The sequence below is a fragment of the Neofelis nebulosa genome, chromosome 9, assembly GCF_028018385.1.
Source record: "Neofelis nebulosa isolate mNeoNeb1 chromosome 9, mNeoNeb1.pri, whole genome shotgun sequence".
NCBI lineage: Eukaryota > Metazoa > Chordata > Mammalia > Carnivora > Felidae > Neofelis > Neofelis nebulosa.
Window position 1 is genome coordinate 44656916 of NC_080790.1, and position 12162 is coordinate 44669077.

Sequence of the window (12162 nt, forward strand, 5' to 3'; positions counted from 1 at the left end):
GTCAACTATAAGTTACAATTTGTGTCCTTCCATCTCTGACCTAAACAGTGAATTCCTGTCCGGGGTAGGGTTATTGCTCTTTTGTTCTGACTTCATTGTTATAATGAGACTCTTGATGTAGTTGAACTTCAAATAATAATAATAATAATAATAATAATAATAATAATAATAATAGTAGTAAGGCGCAATTTCTCAGATTTATCAGAATGTTTGATGTTCAGCATTCTACATTCTTAAATTCCACCTTACTGTTTCCAATCTCATTCAGAAAAATTCACGAAGTACAAATGTTAGGGTAAAAATAATCAAAGGTTATTTAGAATGATTTTTATGTCTTCAGATCCATGTGTACATCTTCATTTTTACATTTAAAAGAATCCATTAAATCCTCTGAAACCTAGTAAATAAAAATTAATTAAAAACACAACCATCAAATATACAAGTAATATCCGCATCACAGCTTTGGAATTTACTTGTATGCAAAATATATTTACATACTTGGAAAAAAATTTGCTCAACTTTTCTGCCATGATGAATATAATGCTATCACATTTAAAGGATATTACCTTCACTAAAATAATTTACGATACGCTATGGTTAAATTTCTTTTTTTTTCTTCTTTCATGCCTCTTCTCTCCTATCCTACTCTCATTTCTTCCTCTTCTTTCAACATTCCTTTTTCCAAAAAGCATGTAAACTGACCTAAGAAATTAAATAAACAAACACTAAGCCAATAAAGCCAATTTATAAACTAATGGATGTTTAATATTCTGGACTTCAGTTTCTTCTACTTTCACTTTAACATTTCTGTCACTGTTAGTTTTTGGGGTTTTTTTGTTTGTTTTTTTGTTTTTGTTTTTTGGGGTTTTTTTGTTTGTTTTTTTAGATTTTCTCTTCCCCACTGACCTCCTTAGCAACCACACAAATGGCGTAAGCTGAATTGGCTCACAAATGCATCTTCTACTTTGAGATTTAGTAGGAATGGCACCTTTTGCCTGTTGAGAAGGATTTAAGCCAATAACTTTTAAAAACATATCTCCAGACAGAAATCAGTAGTGCTTCTTAGACAGCAATTGTATGATTGAGCACATGTAAGCATATATCCAGGATTGTGTTATTTCTCCAACTCCCCATCGTGTCACAAGAAGAACTTTTGCACCCATTGTCCCCAGCCTATGACCTGTTGAGTTTTCCTGCCCCACCTCTCAAGCCAAAGGCAGATACAACAGAAGAAGCCTTTCCCAGTTAGTACACACAGAATCACATAAAACATACACATGCTGACATGATACATAACTGTGCACATGTGCATTCTGTTCATCATGCTAGCTCATGGCTCTAAAAACACAGCTCTCAGCTTTGAGATTTAAGTCATTTCTCTTGGAAAAATGGAAATAAGCTATCCAAATTTCTTATTTTAGGGGAAATTTTGATACTAACAAATATACCTTCCTGGGAGCTTTCCTCTATTTCAGAAAAGAAGCCACAGCCTTGAATCCCATTATTTAAGCATTCTCTCTCTCTCTCTCTCTCTCTCTCTCTCTCTCTCTCTCTCTCTCTCTCTCTCTCTCATATATATAATACTATAGTAGTTTATCCCTAAAAATGTAGCAACTTTGTCATGCCAGACAACAAAATAAATGGGGCCCTAGGCATGGACACATTTTTCTTGGCAAAATCATTGAAAGTTTGTGTGTATGGGGTCTTACATTCTTGACTCTTTCAGAACTTTGAAGGCAGTCATTTGTGGCTATTTTGCAAAAGAAACACATTGGTATTTTTTCTCCATTAGCCATCAGTGAAGGAGGATGAAGAATAAGATGGACGCAGAAGTGGCAAAGACAGCAGACTACAGATGCAGGTATGGCACCAAATAGCAATCAAGCTTTGAAAAAATGAGGAGGCCAAGAGCAGGTCCAAAACTGAGCAATATATAGCAAACCTTTATAATGTATTTGACTCAAAACTATTATAAAGTTATATAACATTCCTCAAAAAGAAGCCTTCTCCCATGCAAGGATTTATGAACTTTGCCAATAAGACTCAAAGAAGGAAACAGGCTTCTTGATGGTGTTCTCAATCTCAAACACCTCTACAAATGCCAACAGTGCAAGTGATAAAAGCCAGTGATGGTTTGGACTACATCTAAATGAGGAAAAGACAATGGAAATGATGCTCGGGAAGCAGTGATGAACAATGGGTACTGAGAGGATAATGGAGAACAGCTCTGCCAGTAAAATATCACCTAAATGAGGTTGTGGACTCTGAGATCCACAAAGATGCTTTGTGCATCCATGTAAATAATAAGATTTGGAAAGTGACAAATGAAAGCACACAAGGCAAGCTAAACAAAAAGCACTCAGTTCCACAGGTGCTATATACAGATGGACATGAAAGCCGAATGGTATGGGAAACTATACCATCGAGTCTGAAGATAAGAAAAGAAGCAAGGGATATGCAATGTTTTGATCACTTCTTGGCAGAGAGAAACTGGGTAATTACCAACTCGGCAGAAAGGACACATTGCAAGACAGATTGCTCTTGGTTGTTGAAGAATGTTGAAGCAGGATCGTTTTGGAAATGCAAAGAGGTGACTATGCTTTGGGAAGAGGCACAAAATAGCCAATTTATCGGACTCTAGGTGAAACTGCATGGAACAGGCTTTCCAGATGGCATCTCCATGCAAGCCAGATCAGCTCTTTTCCCAGCTGTTTTCTGCCACCCAAATAATACAGAACCTGAAACCGTTGAAGAATGATTTTTCCATATATTTTTATCAAATGGTCAAACTGTTGAATTTCTGAAAATTGAGAATTGAGCTTCATGACTAGTCTGATTTTCAAAAGGCATTCACCACGTTGATAATGTGATGTTCCCAGTAATGTCACACTTAAAATGGCAGCATCATCGTTGACTGGGAAAAGAACTAAAGGTGGCAGAGCCACACTTTGGAATTTGCATATAGTTTACAATAGATGGCACCTCGTGTTCAAAGAAGGGGACAGAGGGAGGAGAAGCCAAGGTGAAGAACCTCATCACATACATTTGGAAATCTTGCCAAGAAATCATAATTCTTCTATTAATCAAACTTATTTCTTTATATTTGATGAAAATGGACCAGATACTAAGGGAAACACCGGAGTGATTAAGCAAAGAAGACATAATTGTTAGTGTTTGACAACTATGTTAGTTTTTGGCAACAGCACATCAACCTGTATTAAATTTGAATATTTTCTGGCTTTCAAGGGTTACTGATAACCTAGTATGCATTGGAACCTGATGAATGAATTCCTATTGTTTTCATCATCTCTAACATGTGAACACAATCCACACATAGAGAGGCTGGCTCCTGAACAGAGAGTGAAAATTACTAGGACTAACAAAGGGAAGTAGACTCACAATGAGTAAATGTGCAAAAGCTCCAAATAATTATAATAGTCAAAGCTTGGCAATGAGTTTCCAGACTACAAAATTAGTTTTCTTGTGAAGAATGGAGATTTTACAAGGCTAGTATAAACATGGGGTAATTGGAAAATCAAATTGCTCTTTGTGAGTTATTGTAAGGTCTGGAATAATGGTGATAACATTTATTTAAAAAAAAAAACTCCCTATGAATCACTGTAGTTTGGTGTTTTTAGCAGTACTGTTGCCAAGAATGCTTGCCTTGGAAGCACAACAGTGGGAACTTTAATTGTGAAGCCCAACTCCCAGCTTACCCCTGACACAATGAGCTCTCCTCCTAGATTCTGAACTTCTGCCTTCACCTTGCTGCAGATATTAAGCTGATGGCAATACAAAGCAATTCGTTGAAGGTAGGCTAATAAATCCTGCTTACATGCTGAATCAGGACACTATAAAACATTAAAAAAAAAGTGATCTCAATTAGTAAGTACTCTTCAGTTTCTAACACTTGCTATATAAAAGCTGTGAGAATAAAAGGTTTTAGTGTCATAAATATTAATCACATCCATTTAACTTCTTGATAGCACATTTTATGAAAGCCACAGTCAGTAGTTTACAATGGTCAGCTGTACTTTGATACAATACTCTAAACAGAATATTGAAGATCTTCCAGAAAGTCTTACTGGAACTTCTGTACATGTTTATGAGTAATTTTACCAGTTGTCTTCTAAACTGTTAAGAAAACCAAATATTCTACAGGTTTTTTTCTTAGTGGCCCACTCAACATTCACTATGTGTAGTTATTTTAATATGGACAACCAAAGGAACAGAGGCTAGAAAGAAATCGCTCTGCGTAGAAATCTGACACAGCATAAGATAGAATTTCAATTCATTTGGTTTAGTGAAAAAACCATTTGTTTCCTTTGGCTTTCTCAGAAAAGTATCATTCACTAAAGGAAGTCTATTACACTTTTTGGATTTTTGTATTTATCAAAAATTTAGCAACATTATAAACTTTAAATAAGACATTCTGAGAAGCATCAAAACCACTGTTAGAGAAAGAGGTTTAAGTAGAGTTTGAAGCCAACTGAAACAAACACATAAGAGTAAAAACAGAGCTCTTCAAAGGTTATACCAGAGTCAACTAGAACCAGGAATTTTGGATTCTCTCTGAGACTAGTGGGTAGATATCCATCAAATACACAGTGAGCTTAGCTGAACACTTCCAAAGATATTTACATGACTCTCTAAAGCATTTAAGGCTTCAATACCAATGGTTATTCAATAATTGGAATATATCTCTATTACTATCAAAAGTTCAGTTCAAGATTCTGTAGGCCATTCCATTGTTCTGGCTCAATTTAGCACTTGTAAAGGATGTATACTCACCAAATTTTTGATCCAACACTGTAAGAAATAAAGATCTATAGCTAAATCTGAAGTGACTTATTTAGAATAAGCGAATGAGAGGGGTGCCTGGGTGGCTTGGTCAGTTAAGTTTCTGGCTCTTGATTATAGCCTGGTTCATGATCTCATGACTGTGAGATCGACCCCCAAGTTGGGCTCCTCACTGGGCATGGAGCCTGCTTAAAATTCTCCCTTTCCCTCTGCTCCTCACCCGCTCACTGTTTCTCTATCTCAAAAAAAAAAAAAAAAAAAAAAAAAAAAGTTATGAGAAAAAGACTCCAGCTAGGTTTTCTTCAAGCTTAAGAAAGGCAATTCTTAAAAAAAAAAAAAAAAAGGCAAACCTTTCATTAATACTGTGAATCCTGTGGTTTTGACATAACCATATCTTTAACAAGTGACAAAGGGGTCTCTTTTATATATAACACTATTGTGGTACTTTTTTTTACTAACTGCATTTATCAAGAAAGAATCCCACAGAGACTGTTTTAGCTTTCTACAAGTACTTAATACTGTAATATTTATCCTACTCCAGAGACCCATATACTGAAAGGAATTAACTTTAAAATGATATCTCCCTTGAGGGCTGACAAGGCTTTCGATACAAATACCTTGCAACAAATTAAACTCGAAGTTCTATCTCAATGGAACAGTAATTAAAAATGCAACAGTCCGTAAAAAGTTTATATTGCTTGTGTATCTCAAATCTTCATAAAAATATTTTCAGGCAAAATAAAGGCAACACATCCACTTTTTGGTAATGTTCATCCTATTCCATTATTTAAAACACACATAAAAGCATGATGGACCAAGAAATATAATTCATATATCATGAAAATAGGTGATTTTGAGAAAGATATGTCCTATTCAGACAAAGCATTAGCAAAAACTGCAAGTTGCTTCATAGCTGATGACAGTGCACATGCCACCAAGAGAGGGTTATATTTAACCCTCATGTGTTTATTTTAAGTCATCATAGAATAGCATTTAAATATTTTGTCATTTAATTTCTTGTTTAATTTTTGTTTTTATTTTTTAAATGTTTATTTATTTTGAGAGAGAGAGAATAAGCCAGGGAGGGGCAGAGAGAGAGGGAGAGAAAGAGAATCCAAAGCAGGCTTCATGCTGTCGGTGTAGAGCCCACAGTGGTGCTCAATCTCACCAACTGCGATCATGACCTGAGCTGAAATCAAGACTCAGACACTTAACCAACTGAGCCACCCAGGCGCTGCAAAATACTTTGTTATTTAATTGCAAAATACATCTAGAATCTTGGGATTTGTGTGTGTGCATGTGTGATGTGCTTTCCATATACCAAAACTGCCTGGGACTATGATTCAAGTTGCATAATTGCTGGAAATAAAGGTCCTAAAATGCGAAAGCAAAAAACAAGAACTCAAGGAACCTAAACATACTAAAAAATAGTTTAAAGCAATTTAGATTCAGAAGTGAATCTAATGGAGAATCTAATTAGTGGAGAAGCCATCCAAACTCCATCTACTTTCACTTCAGGAAAGAAGTCCTTCCTCACAAAACTCTTTTTAGAACCTTTACCAATCTCTTCTCACTCCACTCATCCCAAGTGCCCTGAACATTTTCAGGGAAAAAATGTGGCGTTCTTTCCTGGCTGGTACATTTTTGTTTGTTTGCATACATGCGTGCATATTTCCAAGAACATTCATTATCTCTCCTCTCTTTTCCATAAACTTTCTGGGATACATAGAGAACTCTGTATAGATCAGTTCAATTTATCCTGCAAACTGCAGGAAGCCTGGCAGTTGATACGTCCCTGAAATTAGCAATGTAGTGGTGGTTTGGTCTTCAACCCATACAAATTTTAGGGGATAGTCAAATGGTGGTAATATTTAATGAATTATCTTTACGATTAAGTGTTTCTCCAAAATTAAAATGTTTTTAATGTTTGTTTATTTTGAGAGGGAGAGAGATCAAGTGAGCAAGTGGGTAGAGGGGCAGAGAGAGAGAAGAGAGAGAATTCGAAGAAGTCTCTGCGCCATCAGCCTAGAGCTCAATGAGAGGCTCGATCTCATGAACCATGAAATCATGACCTGAGCCGAAACCAAGAGTCTGATGCTTACCTGACTGAGCCACCTAGGAGCCCCTCTCAAAAATTTAAAAGCAAGCACAAAACATTCCCTTGGATTAGCCATCATATATGTAAAAAAATTAAAATGAGACAATCTACTGGCATATTTTAAATGTAATCCTAATGATTTATTCATGTGTTTTCAGTATTTACAAGACGAGTGGATTTGGTATTGACTTCTGAGGGATTCTAGAATCTGGGATGTTGAAGACGGCAAGTATTTAGGGGAAGAGTCAAACATTAAGGAATGAAGGAAGAAAATTATAATAAGCAACTCAAAAATTATAGGAGACTAGGGCCATTAAGAAGCAGGAACAATCCTATGTCAGTGTCTCCAGACAGTATCACTATATTGGAGTCTAGTAAGCGACTTCATGCTCATAATGTTGTGTCCATGTAAGTAACAGCTTATGTAATATTTTCTATTTCAGAATCTTATTTTATATTTTAAGACATTTTTCCTTTTAAAATAGCTCAAACTATAAACCACTGTTATTTAAAAGGGTAAGAATTAGTTACCTGTACAAGTCTACTGTTTAAAGTACCCTTATAAGGAATGGAACATTATTGCAACTAGACATATTTAGAACAGGATTTTAGATTTCCAATTTAAGCCACATGACATGCAAAGTGTGGAGATAAACACAAATACTCAGGTGAGATTCAGAACTACTTTCATGTATCTAACTTCGGTCTGAAAGCACAAAAGATACTCTCAGAATTTCCTTTCTCTGTAATGCCTTTAAATCCAGATGAAAATAAAGCTGAAATCTGGAGGTTCCTGATTATGTGGATTAATTCCATTTATGCCAGAGCATTATTAAGAATTATCAAGAGTATCATTATAGTAAGATCAATATTAAATAACAAGAGTTAAAAGTTCTTTCTCTTCCTCTTTATGCAGTGTAGCTGACTTGCTGAATGAGGGTAGCCAGCATAATCCATTCTTTGGGGGTTATGTCTCTTAAGTAGTGGGTACTCTTCGTTCTGAAGGAGTTTTGGTCATAGGCCTGATGAGTCGCTCCTGGACTGAACCCACTTTGCCATGAACTCAGTCTCAGCAAAGTTAGAGTCCAGTTTGTAAAACGTAAGTGATTATAATTCATCCTTCAGAAGCATTTTATAGAGTACATAAAAACCATTATAGAACCCAAGTGCTAATTAATGGTACCACACAGCATGTGCTTACTCTCCCTCCTGTATTACCTGATCAGCCACAGCGCGGGCTAACTTGTCCATTCGAGAACCTGCTTCGGCAATTTTCTTGGCAGCATTAATAACATCAGATGTATTTTTCAATGGGCCTTTGCCTCTGAAACAACATATACAACATAATTAGAAATTTACTTCTAACAAATAAACAAACCTACCGTATTGTTTGTCCAGGACTCTGTTGTTGTATTTGATTTTGCTCTGTCCAGATCAGAAGGATTTCAGATGTTTTCTGGGTTCATTTCAGTTTCCATGTTAATAGTCTACTTTACCTCCATTCACCTTTAGGGAATATTTTTCCTTATTTTGATGTGCATGCTCATAGTTTATTCTTTATATTAATTTCTTTGTTTTTAAACAGTGGTTCATTAAAAAAGATGACCACTTTGAAGGTGATAGGAATTTAATATTTAAAAGCTTACCATGTGCCTATGCTATTATATATACCACCTCACTTGGATTCATTACAACGCTAGCAAGCAAGCATCATTATTCCCACTGTAGAGGAGAGGAAAATGGAAGAAATACTATTAACTCAACTAAGCTTTATAAAGGACAAAATGTAAATTCTACATTTAAATCAGAGTCTAGCCAAAGTGAATACAAATGCATTGTCTTTCATACCATATCCAGCACTATATTGTATTAATTATATTTTTAAGTCTACTTTGACACTCTGAAAAGCAATGGTCTCTCATATACAACCATACACCAAATCGGCCAGCATTTCAGAAATCTGTTGAGCCCGCACTCCCATTGGCTTGTATGCTTCCAGTACTGACTTATGAACAAAAAACACAAAACACTGTGTGACAGTAGATGTCTTTATACTTCCAAACCATCGTCCCATATTTTCACATAACATTTTCAATTTGGTGAACTGTTTAATATTACATGTATTTTAAATATTTATTATAAAAGAAAAGGAAACTATGCTGCACTATAAATCTTTAAACAAAATGGGGCATATGACTTTTCTTTCTCTTTTCTTGAGAGGTAAATAAAACAATACATTTATTCTTTTTTTTTTTAGCATTGTTACTTATTCTGCTCTCCTTATGTGCATCTAAAAATCAATGCAATTTTTAAGGCTACAAAATTACATTCCTATAGTTAGAAATGTAGTGAGATGTGGAGAAAAACTACTCAGAAACAACTTATTTAGAACACATAGGGATATATACAGTGGCAATGACTGCCATTGTTATATAATAACATTTTCTAAATAGAAGACTTAAAATGGCTTCAGAAAATATATGTAAATGAAGGATATTTTGTTCATTTTCCCTCCTAATTTCCCTTTTGGTATTTTTTACATTCATAGCTAAAAAAAAATGCATTGTATTCATGTCAATGCTTAAACACACAGGATGGCAAATTCAAAACTTAAGATATTTTATTTTGCTATGGTAGCTTTAATTTGTCCACAAAGGACAGTGATTTTTTTTTCCAGTTACTACTTGGGTTTTTAACTATGACAAGAGACTTCATATGTGAATTTTATGTAGCATAGATAAGATTTTGTGAAAATCTGGCTCCCATGTTCTAACATTAATTTGTTATTATCTGTAAATAAACTTTTCCTTGTTTTTGATTTATATTTTTTAAAGAAAGTTTAGATGCAGAATCTGTCAATGTTTAATAATGTTGTCATTATTACACATTTGTTTTATAACTTCCAGACCTTAGAATCTCTTCTTGTTTACAGTTTTACTCTGACACAATATCTGTTGTTACTTTTTGCCTTCAATCTTAACCCATAAAAAGAGGTGCATGCTGCTTAACTTTTTCCTCACCAACAATCAGGTATTTGTTTGTTTCAAGAATTTCAAAGGATTTGGAAAAACACTGCCCCATGAACTTTATGTAACTTTCAACAGTTGATTAATTATGACAAAATATGCTAAGTTAGTAAGGAATACTTATAAGAGATCTACATTTGCCTGAAGCTTAGACTCCCGTCTTATAGCCAAAGAACAATTAGAAGCTTGTCTTTTGTGACTACACAGGAAACTACAGTTCAGAGACTAACTAGTATATCGTTACTTAAAACATTTGAGTCTAGAGCCCATTTTGTAGACTCAGTTCAAATTCTTAGAGTCCCAAGCTGGTGATACGAATGTATTTCAGTAAACTAGGCAGCAAAATAGAACTTTTGAGATCATCAAATATTTCTTTCTTTTCTAGTTGAGGAAACTGAAACCCAAGCAGGAAGTCTCAGTGACATGCCCAGGATGATACTGGCAGAGACAAAAAGAGAATTAGGGTTGGGACCTCTGTGTCCTGAATCACAATTTAGTACTCTTTTTGCTATATATATATTTAATTCTTATAAGAATGCTCAAGTAGCGATCTCAAGGAAAACAAATAACCTTCACTACAGACATGAATTTACAAGAAATAATGAAAACAAGAATTATCTGACTCAAGCATTTACAAAGAAGCAGCAGGAAAAAAAAAAACTAATAAAATTACAAGAAGAGATTAATGATTTAGAAAATAATGAAACATGGAAAATAATTCTAAAACAGGGTCCACCCCCCCCCAAAAAAGGAAAACCAGATGTAAAAAAATATACTTAGATTGCTATCAAAACAAAATAAAGGAGACAACAAACATTTAAAAGTAAAAAAAGGTAACAGTGAAATGACCTTAGAAAACAAAATTAAGAGTATCATAAAACTAAATTTCTCAACACATGTAAATATATTTGAGAACCTGGAGGAATAACTTTCTAGGAAAATATAAGTTACCAATGCTGACAAGAAAGGAGATTTTGAAAAAACTACAGAGTCTGATTTCCTGTTTATAGAAATAAACAAGACTGTTAAAGACAAAGTTAGTCAAAAAATCAGTCAATCCAGATGGTGTCTCAGAGGAAATCACTAACCCTTTAAAAAGAGGATAATCTCAATGTTATTTAAACTCTTCCAGAATACAGGAAGAAAGTCTTCAAAAACAATTTCATTCTGGACCTAGTTCCTCCTGGTCCCAATTGTGTTTCTAAGATTGACCGGGTCTGACCCTGGACCCAGTCTGGTTTTGAAGGTGTGCCCAGCCTTATTTTGGATTTAGTACTGTTTTCTAAGTCAGACCCTTTCCACCCCAGACCCAGTCCCACTCCGGGTAGTTTCTGGAACCAGTAGGGGGAGGAAGCTGGAGGTAGGGGCAGGTAGGGAGAAGCTCATATAAAGTCTGAAAACACATAATGCCAAAGATTTGGAGCTATGATCCAACATCCAGGAACGGCTTATCCACCACCTCCAGAGGCAGCAAGAAATCAGCAGAGTTCAAGGAAGATGGCAGCATAGGAGGATGCTGGACTCACCTCGTCCTGCTGATTGCTTAGATTCCACCCACATCTGCCTGAATAATCCAGAAAAACACTGGAAGACTAGCAGAACAGACTCTCTGGAGCCAAGCATAGACAAGAGGCCCACAGAAGATGGTAGGAATGGTGGAGAGGTGGTGCGCGCTACACGGACTGGCGAGAGGGAGCTGGGGCAGTGGAGGACCAGCCCACCTGGCAAGGCAGAGCCCCCGAGTCTGACTTGCAGAAGCAATGGGACCAGACTGAGTGAGTTCTGACAGACAGCCAGCGGGACTTAACATCTGGAATGTTAAAAGTCAACAGCTCTGCTCTCAGAGAGCAGGGAGGGCGAGAGGACACCGGGAGAGAGAGTTTTTGAGTCCCGAAAGGACAGAGCTCAGCTCAGCGGGGAACAAAGGCGCTGGCAAGCGCCATCTCCCTCTCCCATCCCCCAGCCAAAATTCCAAAGGGAACCAGTTCCCCACACCAAACTTGCCTGCAACGTGCAAATGCCCAATGCTGTGCTTCTGTGGATCCATCTGTCCCACGGGCCTGCCTCCCTCCCGGTGCTGCAGGGCCCCTCCCCCAGGGGACCGGTGATCGCAAAACTAGCTAAGCCTGCCCCTCCCACCCCTGTGCACCTTGCGGATCCACCCCGGCTAATATGCCCTTGGCCAGATCCCATTGAAGCAGCACCACAAGCCTGGCAGTGTGCAAGCAGCCCAGACAG

At 36.5% G+C, this 12162-nt stretch overlaps 1 protein-coding gene across 5 annotated transcripts in view; it reads right to left on the reverse strand.

Moving 5' to 3' along the window:
- Nucleotides 1-12162, reverse strand: part of CTNNA2 (catenin alpha 2) — a 1103782-nt gene that overhangs the window by 39419 nt on the left and 1052201 nt on the right. For all 5 annotated transcript variants that reach the window (XM_058683538.1, XM_058683541.1, XM_058683540.1 and 2 more), the window contains 2 exons: nucleotides 8117-8222; nucleotides 3717-3851 (listed from right to left, as the gene is read on the reverse strand). In XM_058683538.1, the coding sequence (XP_058539521.1) occupies nucleotides 3717-3851; nucleotides 8117-8222 (241 nt within the window). The remainder of the gene's footprint in view (nucleotides 1-3716; nucleotides 3852-8116; nucleotides 8223-12162) is intronic.